Source organism: Phaethon aethereus (genome assembly GCF_964289735.1).
Source record: "Phaethon aethereus genome assembly, chromosome: 16".
NCBI classification, from domain to species: Eukaryota; Metazoa; Chordata; class Aves; order Phaethontiformes; family Phaethontidae; genus Phaethon; species Phaethon aethereus.
Genome location: NC_138592.1, coordinates 16,100,983 through 16,128,354, shown reverse-complemented (window position 1 = coordinate 16,128,354; position 27,372 = coordinate 16,100,983). Strand labels below are relative to the sequence as shown.

The window sequence follows — 27,372 nt, the reverse complement described above, 5'->3', positions numbered from 1 at the left end:
AAGCTAGAGGCTGAAAATCTTGAGGGCCTTCTGTTTCTAAGCTAACTCCTGTCAAGTATGGTGCAGGACCTAGAGCTGGTTACAGCAGCAGCAGAGAAACCTCTTTTGAATTCTCACCAGTCTTTGGGGATTGTTGCCCATCACTGATGCCTGGGTCCTGGGCTCCTTACCACCTGCTGTTCAGAGACAGACATTGCGGAGAAGTTATGCAGGGAAGGAACAAGCTTCTGTGCTTCTGCTGTATCGGGTTTCTGAGATCACATGTGACAAGTTCTGCTTTTCCCTTCCACAAAGAAAAAGAGAAAAAGACTTGAGATGTTTGTCCTCCTCTTAGGTGTTTTTTAGAAGACTCCTGAACTTGCAGATCTGTACATTTGGTATTTGAGATTGATTGTCGTACTTCTTGACTTCTACACTTTACCACTCCAGAGTATGTTGTTAGCAAGGCTGATAAACGCCATTTTGACTCAGTGTGTTTCTTGAGAGCTGCTGCTTCTTTGGAGCTCCAGCTTCTCTTATTTGATCCAACTGAATTATGTTTGGTCAATTATTGGGCTGTTATTAAATTATTAAATGTTCAGCTCCTTTTTTTTTTTTTTTCCGCCAAAGAGATAAATGCTATTTTTAAAAAGAGATCAGTTAGTTATGAAGAACCTTTGGCAATAGATAATGAAAAATCAGCAACTGTTCTTGCCAGATGCTGTTCTCAAGAGCCTTTTGTTGTCACAGTTTTGGAGTCCCATCTTTTCTGTTTTAGAGCCTGAGTTCTATTTATCCATGAAATGGGGCACATTTACTCTGGACTGCCCGAGATCGGCGTAATCAGAAATCTGTGCTTGTTCTCCTTCTTGGAGATCGATCCTCCGTTGTCCATCAAAGCAGTGAAATCCTCCCGTTGAGGGTTTTACTGTTGTACCACTCGGGTGCCCCGTTGCCCTGAAGGACGTTACCCTGATGGCATCCCTGTACTAGTGAGGCGGTGCTGTGTATTGGAGGACGCTGGCACGCAGGGCGCTGTGTGAGGTCAGGGAGGTAACTGCAGCTCCTGGTTCCAGAATCCTGTGTATCTATGCACCAGCTGGTTGAAGTCTCTGGAGTAACAGTTTGCCTCTGCAGTACTACAGCTTCCTGTCTAAGGAGTGACAAGTCATTTGGGCTACTGCCTACTTAGTTAGCAACGTGGAAATAAAGGTAGCAAGTTTTTCTCTTGACCTTCCCAGCGTTTAAACGGAAGGATACCTGTCTCTCCTTTCAGATCGTTCTTGTTCAGATAAAATCTAGTTCTGATTTCTTACAAATGCTGCTACCAGCATGAGATTTTACTATATCACCTGATGTATTTCTTTGGCCCCTTTTAAATATAGGGAGTCTGGAAAACTACCTACCTATACCTATGCTATGAACAGCACTAAAAAGTCACGAGTCAGACAGGGTAATACTCTTCTGTTTTCTGTGCTGCTGCAGAGCAACCTGGAAGTGCTGATGAGATTAAGGGCTGCGAGCAGAGGCTGGGCTTTTGCTTGCCGGCACAGACGTTGTGGGCACAGCTACCCGCGTGTCCTAGATCGGACAACAGCAATTTAAGATTTGTCTACTGAGATCAAACTCGGCTGGGCTTTTTTGCGTTACGCTAGGTCGTAAGGAAAGCCCGGGCATTCCCTCGGAGGGGCCTGCATTGCTCTTGCAACGGTAGAAATGTGATGTCTGTATACACGTTTCCATGCAAGCCATTTTCCATCCTCAGGTGTAGGGACCTTGAACGACTTCCTACTGGAATAAGTCTGCGTGGATGTCAGGAGCAAGAAGCTCCTTTCTCTCCGTATTCACAACTTGCAGGTCTGTGAAGGAGACCCTGGTATCCAGCCTGTTTGAGGCTCAGCAGCACTTATTTCAGCTGGAGATCAGCAGGAGTCAGCTTGAAATCCAACTTCACGCAGTCAAGCAAGCCAAGGAGGTGATACAAGGTGAGAGCCTCATGTGCCTTGTTTCTGGTGGTGCCCTGCCCTAGGGAAGGTGGTATAAAAATGGCTCTGTGTCCGCAGTGCTTCTGAGGAGTGAAGGAGCTGGAGGCAGATCCCTCCTAGACCGAAATTCAAATGGCGTAAGGTCAGTAAAGTCAGAAGCGCTGCTTGTGTAGACTCTGAATCTTGCTGTTTGCCGTGTTTGCAGGGGAAGTGCAGTGCCTTCGATATGAGCTGGAAGCAGAGCGATCTCTCATGAAGCAGGAACGGGAAAACATGGTGCAGCAGCTCTTGCGGACAGAACAGCAGTGTGACAGTACCCTCCAGCTTCGGGAGGCTGATCATGAAGCGGAAATAAACAAGCTCCTGCAAGACCTGGTAGGAAACAATATGCTTCTGAATTCTTGACGCAAGCCTTGTGGGCTGGCTTCAGGAGAAGAAGAGCCTGAGCATGTGAAAGGGCAGCAATCATCTGTCACAGGCCACACGTTGCTAGGCCAGGCAGCAGAGCCAATGGCTCGCACTTGAAGGCCCGTGAAGACCCACGGGGCTATGGTGGGAGAGTATATGCAGCCACAGGTTCTGTGTGGGCGTAAGACGAGTTCAACAGAAGATTGGGTGGTCTCCACCCAAAGCGTGGCAGCTTACGGAACAGGCCCCTGGTTCCTGGTACTTCAGTTCGTGGCCTGTGTTGTGACTAGGGCATCAGGGTACTGGTCTCTTTCTCACCCTGCAGTCCACCTGCACCTTGTCATTGATGAAAAGGCAGGTGAGCTTTGAAAATAGAGACTCTGAGAATAGAGAGAAATCATGAGAAGAGAGGTGCTAGGAAACAGGCAGCCATCAAAGAGGGGAAGGAGACATCCCCTTTTCTTTGTGGTTGGACTCAATGGTCTTAAAGGTGTTTTCCAACCTAAATGATTCTATGGTTCTTCTCTGTGCTGAGCCTCCCTTTAAGTTCCTTGATGGGACATGATTTATGGATGGCAGAGAGCCACTGCTGTGCACTGTTGAGGTGGGGGTTTGTGGGAGGGATGAAGCTTTGCTTTTTTTTTGCGGAGCTTGTCTGGGAGTTCATCTTGAAGCCTTTTCCTCCACTCCTCAGGCAAGCAGAAGCAGAGCGGGGCAGAAAAGCAGAAAGAAGTGGCTGAGTGAATGTGATTCTGAGACAGGAAGAGGAGAGAGGTGACCCTGATGGCACGTCCCAGTAACTTGCTCTCCATTTGTGTTTACAGAACATCACAGAAAAGCTGCAAGCAGAGCTGGACAAAACTCGGAGAGAGATCAAGGCAGTGGAGAAGAGGCACAATGAGGAAATCCAAACCACCAAAGAGGAAATTAACACTGTTCTGCAGGAGAGGGATGCTCTACGAAACCAGGTGACTGGAACAGCAATAGATGACTCCAGTCATCAAACAGGTGGTCTCTCCCCTTCTTGCCTTTCCATTGCAGAGCAGCAGGCTGATGGGGTAGTTCCTCCGACTGCCACCTTACTGTGGTCTCCATCTCAGCTGGTCTGAAGGAGACTTACTGGTCAGCTGAATTGCAGCTGCTGCCCTGGACAGATGGGTTAGTCCCTCTGCCTGTTTGCCAGCGATCATCAGAATGGATTTCTGCTGGCCAGTTACTGCTAGCCATGTTTCGTGAGGTGGTTTTTCAGATGAACGTGGTGACCCACGTGGATTTTTCAACAAGTCGGCTGTATCCACTGTGAATCTAGTACTGTCGTGACAGGGTGAAATTTAAAGTTGTTCTGTCCCTTTCCTCACAGTGTGTGATATGTCTGGCAGTGACAAGCTGTAGTCTTTGACTGCTTTGTTCTGTTTTGCTTGAGGTGGAAGAGTTGACGTCTCAGTTAGCAGCCTCCAAAGAGTCCCAGCAAGTGATTGGCCGCAAAGCTCAGCAAGATCTGAGTGAGGCACAGGAACTGTCAAGGCAGAAGGTGCTGGAGGTTGTGCACCTCCAGAAGATCCTGGAGGAGAAGAGGAGTCAATGGGAGGAGGCAGAACATCAGAATGAGGAGCTGCAAGCGTGTCTGCAGTCCTTGCAGGAGGAAAGGAGTCGATGGGAAGAAGCGGAGCACTGCAACAGAGAATTTCAGGCTTTGCTGAAGGTCCTTGAGAGTGAAAAAGCCAGGTAAACAAAAGCCAGTGAGACTCTCCCTTCTGTTTGATGGCTTGATGCCATTTCCAGATCTTTGCATATACAAGCGGCTCTGGCAGCATTTCCTAAAAAGCAGACTTCTGAACTACCCATGCAGAGATGTTTCATTCTCTTGATGCTGTGTTTCATTTTCTTCTAATCCTTCAGTTACTGTTTTTCTGAAGACGGTGGCTTTTGGAGTAGTCCTTTCCTTCAAAGGCGGTGTTCTTTTGTTAGGTCGGCACATTAATACTGATAAACGAGACTTTCAGGGGGTTCAAACCTGAAATGCACCGAAGGAGGCAGGTGGAGCTGCAGTACAGTGAGCTGGATTGATCCATCAGCTCCTCCTCGGGTCCAGTAAACTTGAAGCATTTGGGATCTGTATCGGTCTTCCAGCCCGATACCTCTGGTTGGGAGAAGCCATCTTAAAACCATGGTTTTGAACTAAGCCAGATTCCCCTCTGAGACACCCAAGAAAGAAGAATGTTTCTGATTGCCATCTGTTTCCTCGCTCCTCAGAAAATCCCCACAGGTGTCTGGAGAGGCTCGAGCAGGGTCCCTGCCAGCCTCAGCAGCTGCAGATAGGACTGACTGTCCAAGGAGTGCACGAAAGAAGAGAAAGGGTAGGCAGGCTACTTCCCCTGGTAAAGTCCTGCCAGTCTTCAGCACATGTCTTCCCTGAAGAAGAGAAATAAAAGGCAGTGCAGTCTTGCTTCCCCTGCGAGGGATCCTGCGTCTTCTAGACGGATCTGAGCATTTCCTCCAAGCCTCCATTACCACGGCTGGTGTCAGCCGTCATTTCTCTAGCTGAAAGTGATATGGGTGCTGGCAAAACTCCCCAAAGATCACCTTGCTGTCAGTTGCTGCTCTTCCTATCAGGACATACAAGCTAGGGGGAGAAAATGTCTCTGCATTATTGACAAAACGTCTCCCTTGGCATCTCATTAGTCAGAAGAAAAACTTTCCTCTTCCCTGATGTCTTCATTTCAGGACTTGGTTGTGTTTCTATTCACATTCCCATCTCCAGAAAGATCGGGTATGTAGGCAGTAATTCCCCTTTCTTCTGTGGAAGCAAGCGTAGTGGGCACATGCTTGGGTGTGGCTGCCAACCTGGCTTAGGACTGAAGCAGCAGCCCGGATGTTTAGACAAACCTCAGCAGACAAAGCACTTTTCCCCTTGGTGGTGGAAGTCCTAAGAGTTTATTAAACGTTATGCCACGTAGTAATGAGTTGCATGCTTTGTCTGGCAGGCTGACCTTGTCTCTGGAAGAGAAGGAACTGAGCCTCAGAACCCTGGAAGAAAACAACCTTGCCCAGCAAAACGAGGTGTCTCAGCTTCTTTCTGCTGTTCACCAGGCCCAGAAGCTGCATTCAGACCACAGAAGGGAAATACAAGAGCTCAACAACCAGGTGAGCTAGGCACTAGCATCTTCTTCTCCAGGGACATAGAATCCCACCTTCAGGTTGTAGGCCCCAGCTTGTTTCCCCTCCCAACAACGTACACACCTGCTGTACTCTGCCCAGGGACTTTGCACATGGAGGTCAAGGCTGGATCTGCGATGTTCTGCCTGTGCTTTCCCCTATTCTCTCATGGTTCACGGCATTAAATCTCTGAGGAGAAACGGAAGGCTCCTTTGGAGCTTCTCAGTACCTCTGTTACAAACGTCGTCCCCAGATGGCGTTTCTGCCTTCGACGGGCACTGAGCAGTCTGGTGAAACAGAAGTGGTTATGGCAGTCTGTGGAAGTCACTTCCATCTCAGCCGGTTCCTCGGGCATTTTGGAGATGCCCCATGAAGGATGCTGATTGTCTCCCTTTCACTTCTACTCCTGAGCATCCCTGGCAGCCCCTCTCTCCATGTGGGGATGCTTGATCTGCCACCTCACCTGCCAGCCACCCGCTCTCACACTCACCCCGCCCACAGAGCTTCGTTTCTGAGGTTGGAAAGCACGAAAGCCTGACAGTTTGATCGTTCCTTTGGGGATGGGGAAACCGCCTTCGGGCCCCTCAGCCTCTGGATACCTGTTTCTAGCTTATTTTGCTCAGTTTGAATCCTTGGCTTTGTGCCTTCTGTTTCCAGTGGTTGATTTGCTTGAGGTGATTTCTCCTTCATTGCTTCCTCTAGTTCCCGCTCCGCTGCCTCAGGAGCAGCGGTGTCCCTGAGGCTCTGTGCGTCTGTGTTCTAGATACAGTCACTGCAGGCGGTAGTGCTGGAGAAGGAGGCTGACCTGGCAGCTCAAGAGAAGCAGCTGCTGCAGGATCTGGAGGAGTCCCGAGCCGGCGAACGTTGCCTGAGGGAGACTCTGCGCACGCTGGAGGCTGAGACGTCTGAACTGCACTTGAGGCTTCGTAGCACAGAGAACAGAGCAGAGGCATTGGCCGCGGAGCGTCAGCAGGCTGACAGCGCCCGCTGTGAAGCGCGATCCCAGCTGGAGCAACTGCACTTGGTTCTCCACCACACGATCTGTGACAGCAGAGACTTGGTCGCTTGGAGCTCAGGCAAGTGTGGCAGACTGGCTGAGCAAGTCCATAGAGCACGTACAGGAGAGCAGATGGAGGGAGGGGTGGTTCGCTGTAATCCCGATGTGGTAGCCTCATCCTTTCCACTTCGGCTGCCTCAAGCCTCGGGAAGTCTTGAAAGCCTGTCATCGCTGCAGAGAGGCAAGTCCATGTTTGTACATGGAGAAATGACCAGCATGAAAATGAAAGAGGGCCCAAGTCATGCCAAGTCAGAGGGCACGTGCCTTCTTCCTTGGGGCAGCGCTGGCTTTAGCGGTCATCCAAATAACGCTAGCCTGTGACACACGTCTTGCTGTAATGTGAGCTCTCGGACGACGTCAAAGGCACCGCCACCTTCTCCTGTGTAGAAAGGTGGCCTTGTTGGTTGGAGGCCCTTCAGTTAAAGCTTGAAACAGAATGGCTTCTTTCTTCAGAACAGGGACATGTGTGGGGCCAAACTGTTTCTCAGGCCAGGGACCCCCCTGCAGAGCTGACAGTGGACAGAGTGGCAGCAGCCCTACAAGACCTGCGTCAGCACCTGAAGCAGACTCAGCAAGATCTGGTAACGTATGTCTGGTGCAGCCAGAGATCCTGTCCCTCGGCGGGACAGAACCGACGAGCAGAGTGCCCAAGCCAGAATGGGGGTAAATTCTTGTAGGGCAGGTTGGCTTGCTGCCGTGGGGAGCAAGGAGAATGATGATAACAGCTACCATTACTGTCCAACACCCCCTCCTGCCTTGGCTACTTCTGCCTTAGCGTTTGCACCTCTTTGTCTCCTGCCAGCAGTGAGGTGATGCTTCTCTTCTCTCCTCTTCCAGAATGATGCGAGGAAGAAGATAGAGGACTTGGAGCTGGAGCTGAGCAAGAGGCAAGCTGAGAGGGACCATTTCAGCGCCCACAATCAAGAGCTGCAGAAACAGTTGGCTCAAAGCCAGGAAGGTACAGCTTCTCCTTTCCAACCCACTGACCCCGTCCTGTCTCACCAGCGGGGTTCTCTGATACCAGGCGGAGGGAAAGTGCAGTGCCCAGAGATGGGAAAGGGAGTAAAACAACAAGCAAGAGACTTCTCGGTAGAACTACTAGTGGAAGCTTTTGAGAGAGAAGGATCCAGTGGCTGGCAGTGCATCTCGCTGTGCTACCGGTGACACATGTGCAGAGGTGGTGCCTTCGGGTCACGGGTCACTGCTAGGTAGGGGTAGCTTGATGCCTCACAGCATCCGTCTCCATATGCTCTGTAACAGCACCAACCTGCAAAAAGGCTTGTCTTTAGTGACTTCCTTTTCCTCTTACGTGGCAGATTCACCGAGCGTTAGTTCAGTGTTAAGTTCCTGTGTTATTGCATCCTTTCTTCTGCTGCTTTTCCTCGTTCCCCGGTGCCTCGTGCTTCTGCATCCTTCTTACCTGTTTTCTTGCTGATACTGATTTGGTGTCTGAGCTTAGAGCCATAGCAAACACAGGTTCTGACTTCCCTAGCCACTTCTTACTTATGCCTTTGCTAACGTGTTCACGTTGGGTTTATCTATAAACTGTTTTTCACATGTAGCTAGTCACCTCTTCCTCTAATCTGCAGGCCATCCCAGAGCCTCCAGGGCTATTGGCCTCTCTACATCATAGCTGGACAGGCATCCCTGCTCCTTCCTCTGTCATTGTTTTCCCACTCTCCCCATCAGAAAAGCTTTTTCATCTCATCGCCTTGTTTTCCGTGTCTCAGACTGCAGGAACAGGGAAGGGTGGGCATTGCTCATTGCCTCTGCCACAGGCTGTCGCCTGCTCATGTCCTGCCTTTACGTGCTCAGCATTTCTTCATGTTCCCGCTCTGAGATGGCACTGCTGGTCATTTTTCAGACTCTTTACAGGAGAGATTGTCTCAGACCTTAGATCATCCCTTTTTCTGGAACAGCCGTAGTTTTACCACATGTGTTACATATGATAAGAGCTTCTGTACTTTAAATTCTGCCATTGGATGGATCCTGCTTGGCCCACGCCTCAGTTCTTTTCCTCTTTAGTTCCTGTCTATCAGTTTGGTCTATTGGCTTAGTTTTAGCTCCTGTCTATCTGTAGTCCTCCTTGCTTCAGGTCTCGGTCCTGGTGTGATGCTCAGTTGTTCTGGCCTTGCTGTTGTCCTAGTATCACTGGGATACTTCCTTTCTTCTTTTTTCTGCCCATGCACAACGTACTGCCCAGCGTCCTTTTGGACAAGTAGCAAAGTGCATCTTCAAGCACAACACTGACATCTGTTCTTTTCTCTAACGTCTCTTAAGTCTTCCTGGTCAATTAGCTGTGTTATAGTCAGTCTTTGCTTTTGCTGCTGCTTCCTTTTCCTTTCGCGCACTAGATCTGGCTCTCACCTGCTGTCTGTGTCCTTGCTTCGTGGACGTTGGTTCAACCTGCTTCTGACACTGTGGGTGATGTGCTGCCATGCCCTTAGCCCCGGCCTTTCAACAAGCAGAAGAGCAAACACATTTTCATATTCTTCTGAACCTTGCCACATTCCATTCTTCTTTTTTTTCTCTGCCTGGAAGTTTCCTGTACTCATGTCTACTTTGAAAGCCCGTGTGGGCTTAGTCCTGGAAAACACAGACAGGCAGAGAAAAAATGATGTTTTCTCGATAGGGTGCAAATCAGGGTTTGGTTTTGCTTCGCTTTTCACCTTCTCCTTCTCCTTCCCCTTTGCTGCTGCAGAGACACAGATGGCAGAACGCAAGAAGAACTCTCTACAAGCTGCCTTGCAGGAAGAGGCCACTGCTCTAAAGGAGGAGGCTGTGACTCTGCATCAAGAGGTGGCATCTTTGGCAAGGAAACTGGAGAGCACCGAGAAGCAAAGGAAGGATGTCCTGGTGAGGCTGGCAGATGCCGTGAAGCGCCATTCCTTACACTTTTTTTTTGCCTTCTGTTACTAATTCTGAGGAGCAACTTTTTCCGTTGGAGAGCTGATTTTGGGTGGTGGTGTACAGGTTCAGTCCAGATGTGAGAAGATGCAGAGTAGTTTCCCTCATTTTCCCCTTCCTTCCACTCCTCCTTCCTTGTTTCCCAGGCTTTTGCTTTCCTGCCAGGCCGTGTAGCTGCATTAGCAGGGTCATCGCCTTGGGTAAGAGAAGACAGTCCAGAAAGGAGAGATTGCTAGGATGACCAATGTCACAGACTATGTGGAGAGACCACAGACCACTACAAGAGCAGAAGAATACTGCTTAGACCAGTGGTGTTTTTTCTGGTTTAACATTTCCAGTTGCGTTCTTGTGAATAAGTAGGAAAAGATGCCATAGTCATAGAAAACTCAGTTATGATTTGGGGTGTTTATTTTCCTCAGTTCTGAAGATTTCTACGCTTGAAGCTTAAGTCAAAGTAATTTCCAAACTTGTTGCTTACCTTGCTTACTTACTTACCTTGCATGGTTTGGCAATTATTGGTGTCCAAATCCATATGTAGATTTCTCAATGTCTGGATCAGGAAAACAGGGGGAGAAGACAAAGCTGGATAATAACAGAAAGTTGTTCAACATTGCCCGTCTGAGCACAGACAGCGGGGAGAAAACAGAGGCATTTGGGAAATGAAAGTGCTGATCCAGCTAAATATGCATGTCTGCAAGGGGAAAACTAGTCCTGATTTCAGCCACAGAAACGCAGAGTGATAGACTGTAATCTGACCATTAATCTTTCAAGAGAGGACAGTGGGATTCTAGAGGATGGTACCATGAAAATTCTGCACAGTAGAAGTCCAAAACCAAAAAAAAAGGTGAATGAGGTATTCTCTCTTCCCATCCTAATAGAGAGAACTTCATCATGCCACTGCCTAAATGATGCTTAGTCTGGACTTCAAATCCTGGCTGCAGTTCTGGCAGCTCCTGCCCAGAAGAACACACTAGAGCCAGAAGAGCTTCCGAGAGGGGCAAAAAGAAAGATGGGGCTGGCTGAAGAAGCTGGGCAAGACGCAACCTAAAGAGTGGTGCAGGAAAGGGCTCCACCGTCCTGAGAGGCAGGGAGAGAGGGGGCAGCGGTCGTTCACTCTCTTCTCCGGGAGATGAACAAGAGCCACCTGATGAAGGTAGTGAGAGCCTCTGCTGCAGGCAGAGGACAGGAGGTGGTGTACTTACAGCAGAGCAGGCCTGTTGAACGCCTTGGCAAAGGGTGCTGCAAATACAGCAGGTCTGCATGGCCTCAGGAGGAGGCTGCGAAAGTTCTCACAAGCTGGAACAGTGCTGGGCTTGGGGAGGTATCATGTCAGTCTACCCCACCCTGAGGCTTTCTTCCCAGTGTATGCGCTTATAGGCAGGAGAGTAGCTCAGACATTTGAGCCAGTGCAGCTGTTCTTACATGACCAATATTTTCCCACTTCTCCATTTCACAATGACTCCAAAAATCAGCTGTGGACAGAGTTTGGTAAACACAGTGCACTTCCCAAATCTTCGTTGAGAGACAGCAGAACATTTACATCGAGCAGGGAAACCAACTGAATAGCTGCTAATTTCTAGTAAAAGCTCAAACTTCAGTGCTTGACTGCCACTGGAGCTGGAGTTCAACTCTTGTAGGAAAAACAAACGTCTAGATATATTTTAGACCTATATATATTTTTCTGTATATATATATGAAAATAGATATTTTCCTCCCTGTTTTGCAGCATGAACGGGAGAGGCTTCAAGCAGTTGGAGAAAAACTGGTATGGAAGATAAAACTTCCTCAGGAATCAGTCACAGGCTCTGAAACCCAAGCAAATACAGCAAGAGATGATATGAATCACTCCCGGGAACATGAACTCCAAACTACATTGTCTATGTTAAAAATTGAAAATGAGGACCTGAGAATGCGGTGGGAGAAAATCCAGATGCTACAGAAAGACGCAGCAGAGGTGAAAGCTTTGCAGGATACTCTCACTCACATGACTGCCCTCCTGTCAGAGAGGGAGGGAGAATTGAAGTTATACCAGGAACAGATGAGAATGCTGGAAAAGCAGAAAGCAATGCATAAAACTGCTCTTGATCAGGTTATTAAGGACATAGCAGAGGAAAAAGAGAAGACAGAATCCCAGCAAGAACACATACAGGAGCTGGAGAAGCAGCATGAAAAACAAAGGACTGCTGTCAGCAAGATGAGCCAAGAGCTGGAGGAGAGAGACCGGAAGATCAGATCCCAGCAAGAAAAGATACAGGAGCTGGAGAAGCAGCTGGAATTGCAGAGGGCTGCTGTCAGCAAGATGAGCAAAGAGCTGGAGGGGAGAGACCAGGAGATCAGATCCCAGGAGGGGAAAATAATGATTCTAGAGCAACGCGGTACATCACAAGTGAGAAATCTGCTTGCGGATCTTGATCATATGAAAGGAAACTTGAAGGAGAAAAACTTAGAGCTTATGTCTCTGACTCAGCAGATGCAGGAACTGGAAAAGGAGAGAGAACAGGTAAAATCTCTGCACGCAAGCCTTGAACACCTGAAGGCACTTCTGAAGGACAGAGAGAGTGAGTGTGATTCTCAAAGGGATCAGTTAAGTCTCTTGCAGCGGTACAAGGAACAGCAAGAGGGACACCTGCAAGAGCTTCGTGGTAAAGTAGAGAAGATGACACTTTCTTTATCTGAAAAAGAGCGAGAGCTTGAGTCACAACAAAAGCAAATCCAGGAAGCTGAAGAAGTCATGGGAATGCAGTTAAGGACTGTCCGTGACCAACTGGAGCAGACCTCAGCAACCTTAAAAGAAAAGGACAGACTCCTAGACATGCACAAGCAGCAAACAAGGAGCTATGAGGAAAAAACAGAAGAACAGATTAATATCTTACACAGAGACTTAGAATACACTAAGGCAATACTGCAAGACAAGGATTTAATGATTGAGTCTCAGAGGGAAGTGATTGAGGCCTTCCAAAAACAAGAACAAGACTCTGAACAGCAGAAGGAAATTCTGCAGCATCTTCAAGTGGCACTACAGGAGCAAGGACAAGAAATCTTATGCCTTAGAAAGCAATGTGAGGCACGCAAGGAAAAGGAGGAAGAGCATGCAGCTGAGCAAAACACATCTCAAACACATCTTCAAGCACCAAAACTGACTCTGAAAGACAGCGAAAAAAAGATAGAGGTTCTGGAGGAGACTATCTCTAGGCTTCAACAGCAAAAGGAGGAGGCAGTGCTGCAGACTAAAGCCATCCTGCACAAACTAGAACATGCTGAATCGTTTCTAGAAGCTAGAGATCAAGAGATAGTGTCTTTGCAAGAGCATGTCCGGGCCCTTCAGGAGCAGAAGGAGTTGGAAGGCAAGCAGGCCAAGAGTCTAGAGCAGGATCTAGACAAAATGAGCCAAATAGTGAAGAAGAACCATTTGGAGTTCCTCAGGCAGACAGAGCAAATGAACATGTTGCAGCTTCATGAAGAAAGCGTGAAAGAAGCACTAGCATCCTGCCAGAAGCAAGTGAATCTGCTTGAGGAAGTGGTGAGGAAGAGAGATGAAGACAATGCAACTCTTCTGCAAAAACTGGAGCTCCAAGAAGAAGACCTGGAGGCCTTGCAGAATCTCCAGCTTAGGCGAACCAAGAAGAACGAAGAGCTTAGACAGCACGGAGAGCAAGAGAAGCTCCTGGAAGAAGGCTTGCCTGAGAGGGAAGGAGAGACCAAGGCTCAAGGTGAGCTACAAGAGTTAGAAGAGGAAATAAGAGGTCTTCGGGAAGACCTCCAGCACGTTCAGCAGACTCTGACAAAGAAGGATGAAGAGATCAAGCGCCAGAGAGACAGAGTCAGGTATTTAGAGAAGACTCTGACAGGGAGAGAACGAGAGCTTAGGAGGCAGAGTGAACTCGTGAAAAAACTGGCATCAGCTTTGCGATGGAACGGTGAAGGGGAGACCCTACAGAAACAAATCCAGAAACTCCAGAAATGGGAGGAAGAGGAAGCCGAGAAGAGGAAAGTTCTCCAGGAGAGAGACCATCTCCTGAAAAGGCAGAAGGAGCTAAGCCGACAACTGGAAGATGAGAGGAGAGCAAAGGGGGAAGAATTGGAGCGTGTGGTTGCTATTTTGAAGCAGACTGAAAGCGGAGAAATCGAATGGAAAGAGAAGGCACAAGCACTGACTCTTGCCCTCACCAAGAGTGAAATGGCCAATGGGACTCTGAGGCAAGAAGTAGCCATCCTGCAGAGTATGGTTTCGGAGAGGGACAAGGACCGGTTTCATCTTCAGGTAGGCACTGTGATTGATCATCAGTCACCTAAAATGTCTAGAAGGGATTCTAAAGATGTTTCCCATAAAAACATGGGAATATATGTTTCCCATAAAGATATGACCTGCTTGGCCAAAGAAACCAGGATTGCAGCCAGCAGGCTTGCCTGTCTGTGTAGCTGCGGCCAGAGACCGTTCACATGCTCGAATGTGTTCTGTTGAGTCCAGAAGTACTCAAAGAACTACAGAGCTTGCTGTGAAAACTCAGTCAAGTCCAAAGGTTGGGGGTGGGTAATTCCCATCTCCTGTCTAGGCAAGTTTAGCCGGCGTGTCATGGTTAGGATTGGGCATGGAAAGGAAAGGGCACAGCGGACCAAACTAATGCGCTAAACTTGGTAGAATTTTATAGCGATGTCTGAACAGCAGCTACACTGCCGGTGCTTAGAGGATGCTTTCAGAGGTGCAGATTTCTGAGGTGCAGCTTTTCCACTGTATTAAATAGAATGGAATTCGTAGCGTTGCCTGATCAGGGTAAAAGCTTCACTGCACACTCAGGATGTCCGTGTGCCACAGTCCAAAAAGCACGAAGGCAAATTTGTGCGCATTTCTCCAAGTTGATGTGGAGGAGGGCCCCGAGGAAGAACGTGTGTTGTTTTGGCCTGTGGACCAGGAGGAGAAGAAGGGACTTGGCACTGTCCATTCCCGAGTCCGCTCACTCTCCCTGGCGTGTTGATCCTGGCCCTCCTAACCTTTATGTGGCACCAGCTCCCATAATCTCCTCTCTGGACACCCAGCAGGCTGTTGCAGAAGGGGAGCAGCTACCGTGGCTCTCGGAGAAGGGACTCCTGTTGCAGCGGCTGGAATGTCTGCAGCGAGCAGTTGCGAGGCTGGCACATGAGAAGACAGAGCTGCAGCAGTTCAATGCTGAGCTCAGGAGGACTCTTGAGCAGGTAAAATAGGCTTTCGCCGCCTCTGCAAAGCCTCGCGGTCCTCTGGAGCACAACACATTTCCACAGGCAGCGCTTTGGAGTCCTCTGCTTGTTTCCTTCCCTCTCCCACTTCCCCCTGTGGACACACACTTTTGTACTTTCCCTCTCTTCTGGCACCCCATTGCCCTCACAAATGCACATTCACTCCGGTACCACCCTTCTCGCCCACACACCCATTTGACTCTCGTGTGTGTCAGGAACTGTTTCCTCTTGCTCTTTCTCTTTGCACAGTCTACATCGAGCGCCTTCTGCCCGTAACGTTCTCTGGTGCAATGAACAGTCTCTGAGCAGACATCTCCTTGCCATGGCGTGATGTCCAGAGGTCCTTTTGCTCCTTGTTCGGTGGCAGGTTTCTGTGACCCTTTCTCCTCTGCAACGTGCAGGTGGAATGTGAACGGAGGAGACTGAAGAGAGTTTATGGTGGTCGGTCGCTGCCAGATGCCCGTGGATTTTCTCTCTCGGAGTCTGACCAGCACAAGATGCCTGCTTCTAGGGAGGTGAGGACAGAATCTGACTTGGTGGGAGGAGGCTGTGGCCACAAGGAGGAACAATGGCAACTCCCAGTGGCAGCAGCCCCCCAGTACAGACCTAATAACGGAAGTTGAATATATTCAACCGTGCCCCGACCAAACTGGAGACTAAAAAGAAACGCTTGCATTTTCTTCACAGGAGGAGTCTCCTGCTCGCTGCAGTCGATTATCTGAGCTACAGAACCAGGTGAGGAGTAGGAGAGCTCTCGCCAAAAACCACTGTGGCTGTCCTGATGGGCACAGCTTTGCATTGTGCTTCAGGCCGAGTTTTGTCTGGCTGTCAGGAAGGGGCCACCCCAGTCACTGTCAGTTAGACACATCTGTTGGCCCTGGCCAAACAACATCATTCACCTAGGTCTAGTCTCTGACTCGCCTCAAGGTCAGGCAGGGTTGGAGGAAAGTCAGAAAACTGGAACTTGCCTGAAAATAGAGAATATTCCATGGATGTTCCCCTTGAGTCTTACTCATCTTGTTGACTGCTTCCATTTTCCCTTGACTCCGTTAACAGTGGAGCTTGCATCGTATCAGATCTGCAGGGACCTGAGGGAGTGCCAGCACTTGTAGCCTTCAGGCAATTGTTGGTCTCATACTGCTGTGCCGTGCTAATCGTGTCTTGTGGTTTAGCCCCAGCCAGCAATTAAGCAGCACGCAGTTGATCGCTCACCCCCCGCCCAGGTGGGATGGGAGAGAGACTCGGGGAAAAAAACCTCATGGGTTGAGACAAACACAGTTTAACAGGACAGCAAAAGAAAAGGAAACAACAAGGATAACAATAATAACATTAGTGATAAAGGAATATACAAGAACTGGTGATGCGCGGTGCAGCAATTGCTCACTACCCGGTGATCCATAGCCCATCCCTGAGCAGCAATTCCCACCCCCCCACCCCGACAACTCCAGTTTATACGCTGGGCATGACGTTATCTGGTGGGGAATATCCCTTTGGCCAGGTTGGGTCAGCTGTCCTGGCTGTGCCCCCTCCCAGCTCCTTGTGCACCTCCCTGCTGGCAGAGCCCGGGGAGCTGAAAAGTTCTTGACTGAGTAGAAACACTACAACTACTTAGCAACAACCAAAAACGTCAGTGCGTTATCAACATTATTCTCATACCAAATCCAAAGCACAGCACTATACCAGCTGTCAGGAAGAAAAACGAAAGAAAAATCCCAGCCAAAACCAGGACATCGTGATCCCAGTATCGGACCGAGTCAGAGACCTAAGCTCTTTTTATCGGTGTAAGAATGTACATTCCAGCTACTGAACCCTACTGCATCCTCTGACAGTGGTGCTGGCAGCAGCAGCAGCAGTCGCCAGACTGCGCTTCCGTGTACTTTTATGGGTCTGGTGCACCCCGGTCTCCCTGAGGCGGTGAATCTTCACAGGCGCTCAGGGCAAAATGCATATTTATGTCAGTCAAGTATGCATGTCCTTACTCATGAACCAGCCAAAAGGGAAAGCACAGGAGAAGTCGTATCTTTTCTAGATACAACAGGGGTTAAACTTTATCAGTTCTCAAGTCTTCCAGGTAGGTATGCTAGAAATGTGAATAGGGCTGGCTGGCTGGCTAAAAATTGAATTAATGCAGCAGAGCCTGACCTTGCTCTTCAGTTATCTAAAGACAGATAAACACCCTCCCTCCATTTCCAAATCATGTTTCCTTCTGAGCCTGGTCTTAAGAGAAAGCAAAAGGAATGCAAAACTGTATTTAATGAGTGTGCAGAACAACTTTCATCGAGGTTGGGTACGTGTGTATAAATACAGAACAACATCAAAAGAACATGAAACCAAAGGTTACATACGAGCATTGAAAAACATCCACACCAATAGTAAGTGAAGTGAAATAATCCCCCTGGGATTTAACATTCATGCAAGCAGAAACAAAACAAACTAAAAAGGACAAAATAACTTTTTTCTTACAAGCGGGCAAGCTTTTTATTTAAGAAAACAATTTTAGTTTTTCAGCATTTCCAGTGTTTCTTGTTCCTTCAGACACGTGAATATTGCATAAAGACAGGGAGGAGAACTTGTGTTAAAACAAGCAAAATGCCCAACACTTACTTTGCAGAGAAAAAAGATGATCATCATCAGGAGACGGTCAGAGGTCCTCAGGGCATAAAGATTACCATGGTATAAGGATATTAAGAAATAATTCTGGGGTCACATAAGGTTTGGGTAACGCACTTTTTTCTGAGAAAGTCGGAGATGTTAGGGGCTTGATTTTTTATGAAAAACGCTCAGGACATTTAGAATGCCAAACAGAAGTGAAATGTGGTTTGAATCTGTTTCAGCAGCTGTTACCCAATGATGAGATGACAGTGCACTTACATCTCTTAAGAGCATGAGATTCATAGGCTACCTGTTTCAAAACACTGATTCGTGTTAGTCTATAGACATGTCTGCGTTAAAACAGACATATATACCATACTGTGTCAATAAATAACTCGGAATATCCCAATGTGGTTGTAACTAATAAAACCTGACATACAGTAACTCTGAAGAAAGACCTTCATGAGGTTTACCCACTCACACAGTATTTAAAAGTGAAAAAAACTGGAGAGCAATTGCTGGTAATCTGATTTTGGTGGCTCCTCATTAGCTTTCTCCTCATTGGCAAAGTAATTGAATTTAGCTAATGTTAGCAAACTTGTATGTAACGTCAGTCTTTTTTTTCCTAGTCTAAACAGGACCTCTGTCGTAATGGAAGGATTTCTGCCAAGCCAAAGACAGAGAATCAAGGCTCATAGATCTGAGAAATGGGATCAACTCCGCTGGGCGAGGGCACTCCCTGCCTTTTACCTATATTCCTCTCAGATTCTGCTGGCGCCGTCAAACCTCTCCTTATGATGAGTATTAGAATCTATAAAGCATTATTTCAGGCAAATGATTTCTGGGGACAAAATGTGAGTAAGTGAGAACAAAAACACTGGCAAGGAGAGAGAACTGAAGGGTACACTGAAGGGTAGGGCTGCAATTCAGAAGGACCTTGACGGGCTGGAGAAATGGGCTGGACTAAGAGGAGCCAGGAATCCTTCCTCTCAACCACCTGTCTTAAGCCTACAAAAGCCCCCTCCTCGCCCAGTGGAGGGATAGACTGTCAGAGTTACAGCACCCAGCACTCTCTAACATGTTATCTTTCCTTCCTGGTTTTTGCTGGGAACAAAAACACTATTAACGACTTGCCCTTGGTTGTGCAAATGAGAGGTTTTGTTGCAATTATCTTAATGATCATTTTAATCCTAATTCTTTACATTCTTTTTCCTGGCACTGCTGACTTCCTGTTTGGTCAGCAGACTGCTTTTATGTTTTTGTAATAAAGGCATTCTTTAACTCTTGTTTCCAGAGCTGATGTGAATATACAAACCACTTACTTACTAAAAGGACAATCAATTAGAGGACTGACCCTGAAGAAGTGGTCAGTGAAACCTTACTAGAAGTCCTCTTCCCAGGTAGAGGGCAGACGCACAGTCCTTTCCATTAGCCAACAGTGCTCCTTCTCCCATCAAGCAATTCAGTGATCTGTTTTACACATCAGACTCTAAAAAGTTCTTGAGAAATCTCAAGAACAGTTGAGACAAAGGTCACACTCTGTCTTTGTCTTGAGCACAGCTGCTTCCTGTTTGGCTATTCTGAGGTTTGAACGACCTGTCCTTTCAGGGCAGAATCAGCAGCTTCAACTCCTGATAATGAGATATTTTCTGTCTTGTTGAAAGTTTAAACTCTACATGAGTCTCCACAGAATGAATTCAGTAAAGAAGAAAAGGGAGAGTGGAAGGAAAGTTTACTCATTGCAAACAAAATCCAAACCTATAGTTTGCAATTGTTAAAAGCCAAAAAAAGAGTGGTGGTGAAAAAAGATGCTGGGAACTGAGTTTTAAAGATAGGTGGGTGGTGGAGAATGCTTTTTTTTTTTAGTAAGGGTTGATTTCAAAGTCACTGACAGAAATAGACTGTCAGACCTGCTGCTGACATTTACAGCTGATGTCAGACATTGACTGTAAATTTAGGCAAAAGGTATATTGGGGGGTGAGGAACCAGAACAAAAGGAGAAGGAGAGAAGGGAAAGGGAACACCGTCCCCAGAGAGCAGCCAAGAAGAGCAGCAACTAGATTTTCAAGTGTGTCCTCTCACAGGCATCCCCTCTGCTATGGCAGGGGGTTCCCAACACTTCTCCTATATAATAACTGCACGCTTCTCCTCAGGATCTTCTCAAATGTCCTATTAGCCACTACTCTTACAGTCATAATCAGGGTATGCCTTTCTCAGGGGGAGGTGTGGCTTGCTGATTAGCTAGAAGAGGAGCCCTGGGGAGAACGCAGGTCACCAAGGCATTAGGACATGCTCCCTGCTCTAACTCCTGGACTTTACTTCCACTAAAGGCTGATAAACACAGGTGTCCAGGTTTGCAGGCACCCTACCCTTCTCTTTCCACTGAACACTTCATCTACAGTCTGCAGAAGCAACCAAACATCCAGGACATAAGGAACCTCCTCCCTGCAAGCTAGAGGAGGACCCAGGTGTTTAGGACTTCTTCAAACCCCCACTTTCCTCTTACCGATGGGAGGACAAAGGCATGCAGGGTCAAAGCACCCTCCTCCTACTCTAACTTCAAGGTTCCCACCCAGCTGGCAGGAGGATCCAGAGCCCAGGGCACAGGCTCCCACAGAGGAATCCTGTGATGGACCCTGTGAAGGACCCCAGCTTCCATGCTCCATGAGGAGCCACAGCCTTGATGCCTGTCCTGCTTATAGAGTCCTGGTGCCACTGGGGCAGAAGTCCCCACTGGATGGCAGCACTCTTCCTCTTCCTGGCTGGAGCCACCCCTCATTCCTATGGTCCCCAGAAGCTCACAGACACACTTCCCACTGATGTCATGGCTGGCCTCAGCTCCTTCTTGCACCCTATGCTCACCACAGAAGATAACTGCAGATAAGAGACAGAAGCCATGTATTCAGTCTTCCCAGTCTTGAAGGCACATGAGCCTCCACCTTCTACAACTGGTCAAGGGCCAGGGCACCTGACAGTGACGTGCGGAAAACAGACTCCACAATCTATAAGATTGTAAAGTAGGTATGTTTATTCAGCGCTGGGCAGCACGGGGGGTAGTCCCACCAAAAACCGTGCGCCCAACGCGGCACTTACTTCAAATATATACAGCAAAGTGTTGCATATACATAAAGTTTAGCAATATACCTATACATATGCATGATCTATCCCCGCTTCGTGTTAAAATGAGTTCTCCTCCCATCTGCGCTTGCGTGTTGCCTCCTGGTGGTGGTCGTCGGGGGTCGTGGGGATGAAGGCCGGTGGTTCCTCTTCATCACCGCTAGTAACCTTTTGACTTTGCGCAGGCTCCGTTGTTTTTTGGCTTCTATCCAAACTGCAGAGCCAGTTTTAGCTAGTTTCTTGAGGTAAGTTCTTAATTCTTATCAGGGACCGTCCTTGTGAGGAGCCACAAATCTTCTTGCTCCTTTCAGTTTATCAGGACCTGTCTTTGGGAGGAACTACAGTTCTCCTGCTTTAACAATAGCTAACAAGATTTCAAGCTTCATCTACTAATTAACTGCTAAGACTCCCTTAACCCCTTCTCTCAGTCCCCCCTTTTTAGAAAAGTTAGTAAATTCTTTTACTAGATTTATTTCTGATACTATTTCTAATACAATGTTTCTTTATCTAACATTTTCAAAGTACTTGTTAGATTCCAATTTGCGTCGTAATTGGTTTTTCTTCCATTCACTGTAAGAGTCTCCTGTGTTCTGAAAACACCAGAGACCACATCGAACTGTAATACAGAGAGTTATAACCAAAGAGATAATCGCAATTATCAGAACAAATAATTGTCTTAACCAAGTCAAGTTTGGGAGCCAAGAAGTCAACTTATTCCAAAGATCAGAGAAACCCAGTGAAGTGTCATCTAGTGTTACTAGGTGTAATATTTTTGACTGTTTCCAAATTTGGTTGATGTCTGCGGCAATTCTTTTACTCTGATCAATGTAAGAACAACAACTACTATTAATCACTGCACATGTTCCTCCCTGATTAGCAAATAAAATACCTAAAGCCATCCTATTCTGTGCCGCAAACAGTCGCAAACTCTCTATTTCTTTTTGCTGAGACAACAGGGCATCTCCTGTTGCATTTAAAGACAACTCCATTGTTGCTGATATGTTTAGGATAGCTTTTTCAAGTTCGCTTACTCCTAACCAAGGGAGGAACCATCGAGCGAAACTGTGAAAACTAGTAGGTCTATCTATCAATGGGTTATTCCGTTTTACTCGTACCCAGGGGCTCCTCAGGACTCCTGAAGGTACCTCAGTTTGATTAACGATCCTATATTGTGTTGTGAGATACCCAAGAGTACAGGTCCCTTGCCAAGCTCTGGGTAATATCTTTTGTGCACGTCCATCTCCACATAACCACCAAGTCCCTTGAGGGGTTGGACATATAGGTACTGGGCTTGCCGCGTTACTCCTTCTTTGGGCAGTTATATTAAGATAGATTCCATTCAAAGTCACCTGTAGGTCGTCATTAACCAGGTTACTTAAGGTTCCGATTGATTCCTGTTCTGTAAATCAATGATAGTACAGTTTATGGTGCTCAAATTAAAGCTTCCAAATTGAGGGGCCCTAATACATGCTTCGGAGCTCTTGTTCTTACATCCCTCAAAAAATATTCCTCCCTCCAGGACCTGAAGTTCAAATTTAGGTCCTCTTTCTCTAATTGTCACCTTAGTTTGACACTCTAGTTTGGATGTGTTTCCTGACTTCCACATGTCCACCTCAGTGACTTCATTAATTATAGACCAATTAGAAGACATGACTCCAAAAGTGGGTATCTCCATCTGACCTCTGGGAAGAGCTATGCACACCCAACAGCTAGACAAGTTCATGTTATCTACTATTGATTTAGTCATTTGTACATACATATTTTGGTCCCATGTACACACAGCTTTTGCCCATAGTCCCATTATACAAACGATCAGGGTTCGTCTTTTCGTTGGAGGCGTAATTTCAAAGGTCCAGCTAATGTTGACTTCCATGGTAGCCGAGGAGCTTTCTTGACTCTGGTATGATGAATCCAAGCGTTTTGTTCTTTAATTTTAATTGCTGTAAAAGAGGTAAGGAGGACTTGGAAAGGTCCTTTCCATTGTGGCTCCAGAGTCTTTTCTGCAAGAGATTTTACATATACGTAGTCTCCTGGTTGTATATTATGTACAGGTCCATCCAAACCTCTCCCCCTAGTCCCAATTATGTGTTTTCTAATATTATTGAGTTGTTTTCCTAGGGCAACCATGTAAGAGGTCATGACTTCGTTTCCAGCTTGTGTGGATATTCCTCTCTGTATTCCATATGGTTGTCCATACAAGATTTCAAATGGGCTCAGTCCCTCCTTCGCCCTTGGCCTAGTTCGTATACGCAAGAGGGCTAAAGGAAGAGACTGAGGCCAGGCTAGATTTGCTTCCTGTCCTAGTTTCACAATCTGTTGCTTGATGAGGTGGTTCATTTTTTCTACTTGGCCACTTGACTGGGGACGGTATGGGGTATGAAGTTGCCAATCTATGCCTAAATGGTGGCTAACTTGTTGTACTATTTTTGAAACAAAATGTGGTCCCCTATCAGAGGACATTATCATTGGGACCCCAAAACGTGGTATTATCTCTTGTATTAATGCTTTAACTACTTCTCGAGCCTTAGCGGTTCTAGTTGGAAATGCTTCTGGCCAACCTGAAAAGGTATCAGTTAATACCAATAAATATCGATACCCCCCTTTTCTTGGAAGTTCTGTAAAATCAATCTGCCATTGTTGCCCAGGCCCATTGCCTTTCCCAATTTGGCCCATTTCTAGCCTGGGAATATTCTTGGGATTAATCTGGAGGCAAAGATCACATTGCTGAGTAACCTGTCTCACCGTAGTATATAAATTTCTGGCCACAATTTCTCTAATTAAATGTTTATATAGAGCCTCTATTCCGCAATGCCTCTTCCTGTGTTCCTCTCTTACCAAATGCCATATTAGGCAAGAGGGAATAACTAGTTTTCCTTGTGGGGTATAAGCCCACCCCTCTTCATTGTATAATCCTTCCAGATCTGTAATAAGTTTTTGATCTTCCTTGGTATATTTTGGCTTACCTTCTAAAGAGATTCGCCTGTCGGGGACTAAAGCTCCTTCTGTTTTTACCTCTGCTTTGGCTACCTGTTTTGCCTCTCTATCTGCCAGTTCATTTCCTCTTTCCAATTCTGAGCTTACTTTCTGGTGTGCCTTAATATGCATAATCGCCACTTTCTCAGGAAGTTGGATTGCTTCCAACAGTCTCAAAATTTCTTCTGCATGCTTAATATTTTTCCCTTGAGAGCTCAATAACCCTCTTTCTTTCCAAATTGCTCCATGCGCATGTACAACTCCAAAAGCATATCTTGAATCTGTATAGATATTCACAACTTTGCCTCGGGCCAACTCCAAGGCACGGGCCAGAGCAATTATTTCTGCCTTTTGTGCAGAAGTATTTATGGGTAAAGGTCTTGACTCTATTATTTCTTGACTAGTGGTAATGGCATATCCCGCGTGTCTTTTACCACTTAGGACATAGCTGCTTCCATCTGTGAACCAGTTTTCTCCGCTTTCCGTGGGGCTGTCTTTCAGATCTGGGCGGCTTGCATACGTTGCTTCAATAGTCTCCAAGCAGTCATGATGCACTGGTTCCCCCGTGTTTCCACTGAGGAAAGAGGCTGGGTTGACAATGTTAGTAACTACGATCTCCACATCATCCTGTTCTACCAGTATAGCTTGATATCTCAGGAATCTTTGTGGGGAAAGCCAATGCCCACCCTTTGCTTCCAACACTGCGGATACGCTGTGAGACACTAAGACGGTCATTTTCTGGCCCAGAGTAAATTTTCGGGCTTCTTGTATATTCAATATTACAGCTGCAACTGCTCGCAGGCATCCAGGCCAACCTTTCGCAGTTGCTTCTAACTGTTTGGAAAAGAATGCAACCGCTCGTCGATAGGGGCCCAGATCTTGTGCTAATACTCCCAGAGCGATTCCTTGTTTCTCGTAGGAAAAAAGGAAAAACGGTTTACTCACGTCTGGGAGCCCTAGGGCCGGAGCCGACATCAGAGCTTTCTTTAGTAGCTCAAAGGCTCGTGCGGTCTCCTTGTTCCATTCAAGGTGTTTCTGTTCAGTGGTTGTTAATGCATACAATGGTTTAACAAGAAGTCCATAGTTTTATATCCACAGTCTTCACCACCCAGTCATTCCCAGGAAAGTTCGTAATTCTTTTACTGTCTGAGGTCTCGGGGTTTGGCATATTGCTTCTTTGCGGGCTTGTCCCAAAGTTCTCTGTCCCGCACTAATTTCGTAGCCCAAATAGATCACTTTCTGCTGTATTACTTGGGCCTTCTTCTTAGATACCCGATACCCTTGAAGCCCCAAAAAATTTAGTAGACTCACCATCCAGGTCATACAATCGTCCTCTGTTTTGGTGGCGATCAGGATATCATCTACATATTGTAACAGTTTCCCTTTTTCAGACGGGATTTCCCAAGATTCCAGGTCTTTTGCGAGCTGGTTGCCAAAGATGGTAGGACTGTTTTTAAATCCTTGTGGCAACACCGTCCAAGTGAGCTGAGTTTTGCGACCAGTTTTGGGGTTTTCCCATTCGAATGCAAATAATTTTTGGCTGGCTTTATGGAGAGGGAGGCAAAAGAAGGCATCCTTTAGATCTAAAACAGTAAACCAAGTTAGCTCGGGTGTCAATACAGTCAACAGGGTATATGGATTCGCCACTACGGGGTAAAGGTCCTCAGTTATTTTATTTACAGCCCGTAGATCCTGGACCATGCGGTATGACCCGTCAGGCTTACGGACAGGTAATATAGGTGTGTTAAAATCAGACTCACATTCTTTTAATAATCCTAATTGTAAAAATTTTTCAATGACTGGTCGGATCCCTTCCCTATCTTCCTTCCTCAAGGGGTACTGTTTAACCCTTACGGGTTGCCGACCTCCTTTGAGTTTAACTTCAACGGGTGGGGCATTCTTTGCCCTTCCAGGTACATCAGTGGCCCATACCCCAGGATATACTTGATTTAGGATCTTTTCACTAATCTCTCCTTCTCCAGGAAGACTGGCTAGAAATAGGCTCAGTACTTGAATATAATCGTGGTCTTTTATCTCCAGAATAATCTCTCCCTTTCTAAATGTAATTTTTGCACCCAATTGTTCTAACAAATCTCTTCCCAAAAGGGCCTTTGGGGAGTTAGGCATATATAGGAATTTATGGATCCCCCATTGTTTTCCAAATTTATAATTCAAAGGTTTGCAAAAATATGCCTTTTCGCTTTGGCCAGTCGCCCCTTTTACCATGATGTAATCGTTCCCCAGGGGCATCAAGGCTTGATTCAAAACCGAGTAGGTTGCCCCTGTATCAACTAAGAACTCCACTTCCTGTTGTTCTTTCCCTAGCCTCATTATAACCAGCGGATCTGCTAGGGTAGATTCCCCGGGTCCCCGTCAATCTTCTTTTACATGGGCTACCATCTTCCCAATCTGGTAGCCCCGTCTCTTTTCCTTGTTTGGACATTCTCTTTTCCAATGACCAAATTTCCTGCATAGTGCACATTGGTCTTTGCCTAACTGAGATGGTTCTCGTTTGTACCTTTTTCCTTCCTCTTCTCTGAGAGCCGCTATTACTTTCCGCTGTCCTTGTCTATATCCTTCTTCTCTATTGCTGAACACTCTCCATGCCTCATCTAACAATATTTCCAGATTCCTTCCTTCTGTAGTGCGTAGCTTCTGAAGCTTACGCCTGATGTCCCCTGTAGATTGACCCAGGAACAGAGAAACTAATTGTTGTATCCCTATTTCTGACCCAGGATCTAGCGGTGTGTTACGGCGCATTACATCTCTCAACCGATTCAGGAATTCAGACGAGGACTCGGAGGGGCCCTGTTTGACTGCATACAAAGCTGACCAATTTATTGTTTTGGGGATAGCTCTTTCTATTCCTCTCGAAATCCATTCCTGATACCCCTGCAATCTTTCCATATGTGAGGATTTGTTAGGATCCCATTTTGGATCTTGGAGAGGAAAATAATCTTTGACGTCCCCTCCTATACTCTTATAATGATCTTCGGCTAAATTCCCTGCCGTCTGTAAAATCAGCTGTTTTTCTGTCTCAGTCATATATTCTAATAATAACTGTATATCTTTCCAGTCAGGGTTGTGCTGTTTCACAATAAATTGAAAATGCCTCATTACTCTCACTGGATCAGCTCTGTAATCCTTCGCAGCCCCTTCCCATCCTTGTAAGTCAGCAATAGAAAAAGGCACTCTGATTAGCATTGTCCCACCTTCGGGTCCTACCGCCTCTCGGAGAGGTGCCTGTAAGGCCACTGGAGCAGACTTCCCCCTAGTGCGGGAAGATACGGGGCTATCTGGGGGGGTGGAAGTTTCGTCTGAGTCCACATCCCGTTCCTGAGATCGAGGGGGAGGCTTAAATAGGTCAGTTAAATCTGGTTCCGGTGCCTGGTGGGTTTTGTTTACTTTAATGCATCTTTGTCCAATGCTGCACGCCGAGCAACATCGCTTTAATTTACCTCTAAGTTCTTTATTATTTTCCCGCTCAAGTGCGAGTACCAGGGGGGTCCTGTGGTGGCACCATTCCACAGTCCCTTTGCCACTCCGGATGGTTTCGGAGGGTGAAAAACATGTCTGCATATGAAACTTCATCCCATTTCCCTTCTCTCCTTAAAAACAACATCAATTGTAAAAGGGTATTATAGTCTATAGATCCATTAAGTGGCCACTTAGCATCATTCTCTAACTTATACAACGGCCACCACTGATTACAATATTTAATAAGGGTTTTTTTACTTTCTGTTCCCCCAATCCCAACAATGTTTTTCCAATGAGCAAGCACACAGCCTAGGGGGCTTTTCTTTAAAACTCCCTTTTGAGTGTTACCCATTTTTGCAAAGCTTTTCTATTACTTTAGTTTCTGATATACTTTTCAATAAGTTTCCACACAAGCTGTTCCTTAGACTTCTTTATGGTTTCTTTCCAGTTCTTTTCCCACACTTCCTAAATTTCCGGGATTAGATTTTCCTTTCCACACACAAAACAGGG

General features: G+C 46.8%; 1 protein-coding gene across 1 annotated transcript in view; it reads left to right on the top strand.

Annotated features, from left to right (window-relative positions):
• The window catches only part of LOC309410742 (uncharacterized protein), a gene marked incomplete at its 5' end in the record, with an annotated part of 44,392 nt that extends 27,359 nt beyond the window's left edge, over positions 1-17,033 (top strand). The window contains 12 exon segments of the mRNA XM_082007188.1: positions 1,837-1,964; positions 2,170-2,339; positions 3,197-3,340; positions 3,796-4,097; positions 5,357-5,516; positions 6,292-6,609; positions 7,041-7,166; positions 7,423-7,543; positions 9,287-9,441; positions 11,219-13,753; positions 14,527-14,682; positions 15,105-17,033. Coding sequence (XP_081863314.1) covers positions 1,837-1,964; positions 2,170-2,339; positions 3,197-3,340; positions 3,796-4,097; positions 5,357-5,516; positions 6,292-6,609; positions 7,041-7,166; positions 7,423-7,543; positions 9,287-9,441; positions 11,219-13,753; positions 14,527-14,682; positions 15,105-15,326 — 4,537 coding nt within the window. The 3' untranslated portion in view covers positions 15,327-17,033.
• Between the last annotated feature and the right edge of the window lie 10,339 nt (positions 17,034-27,372).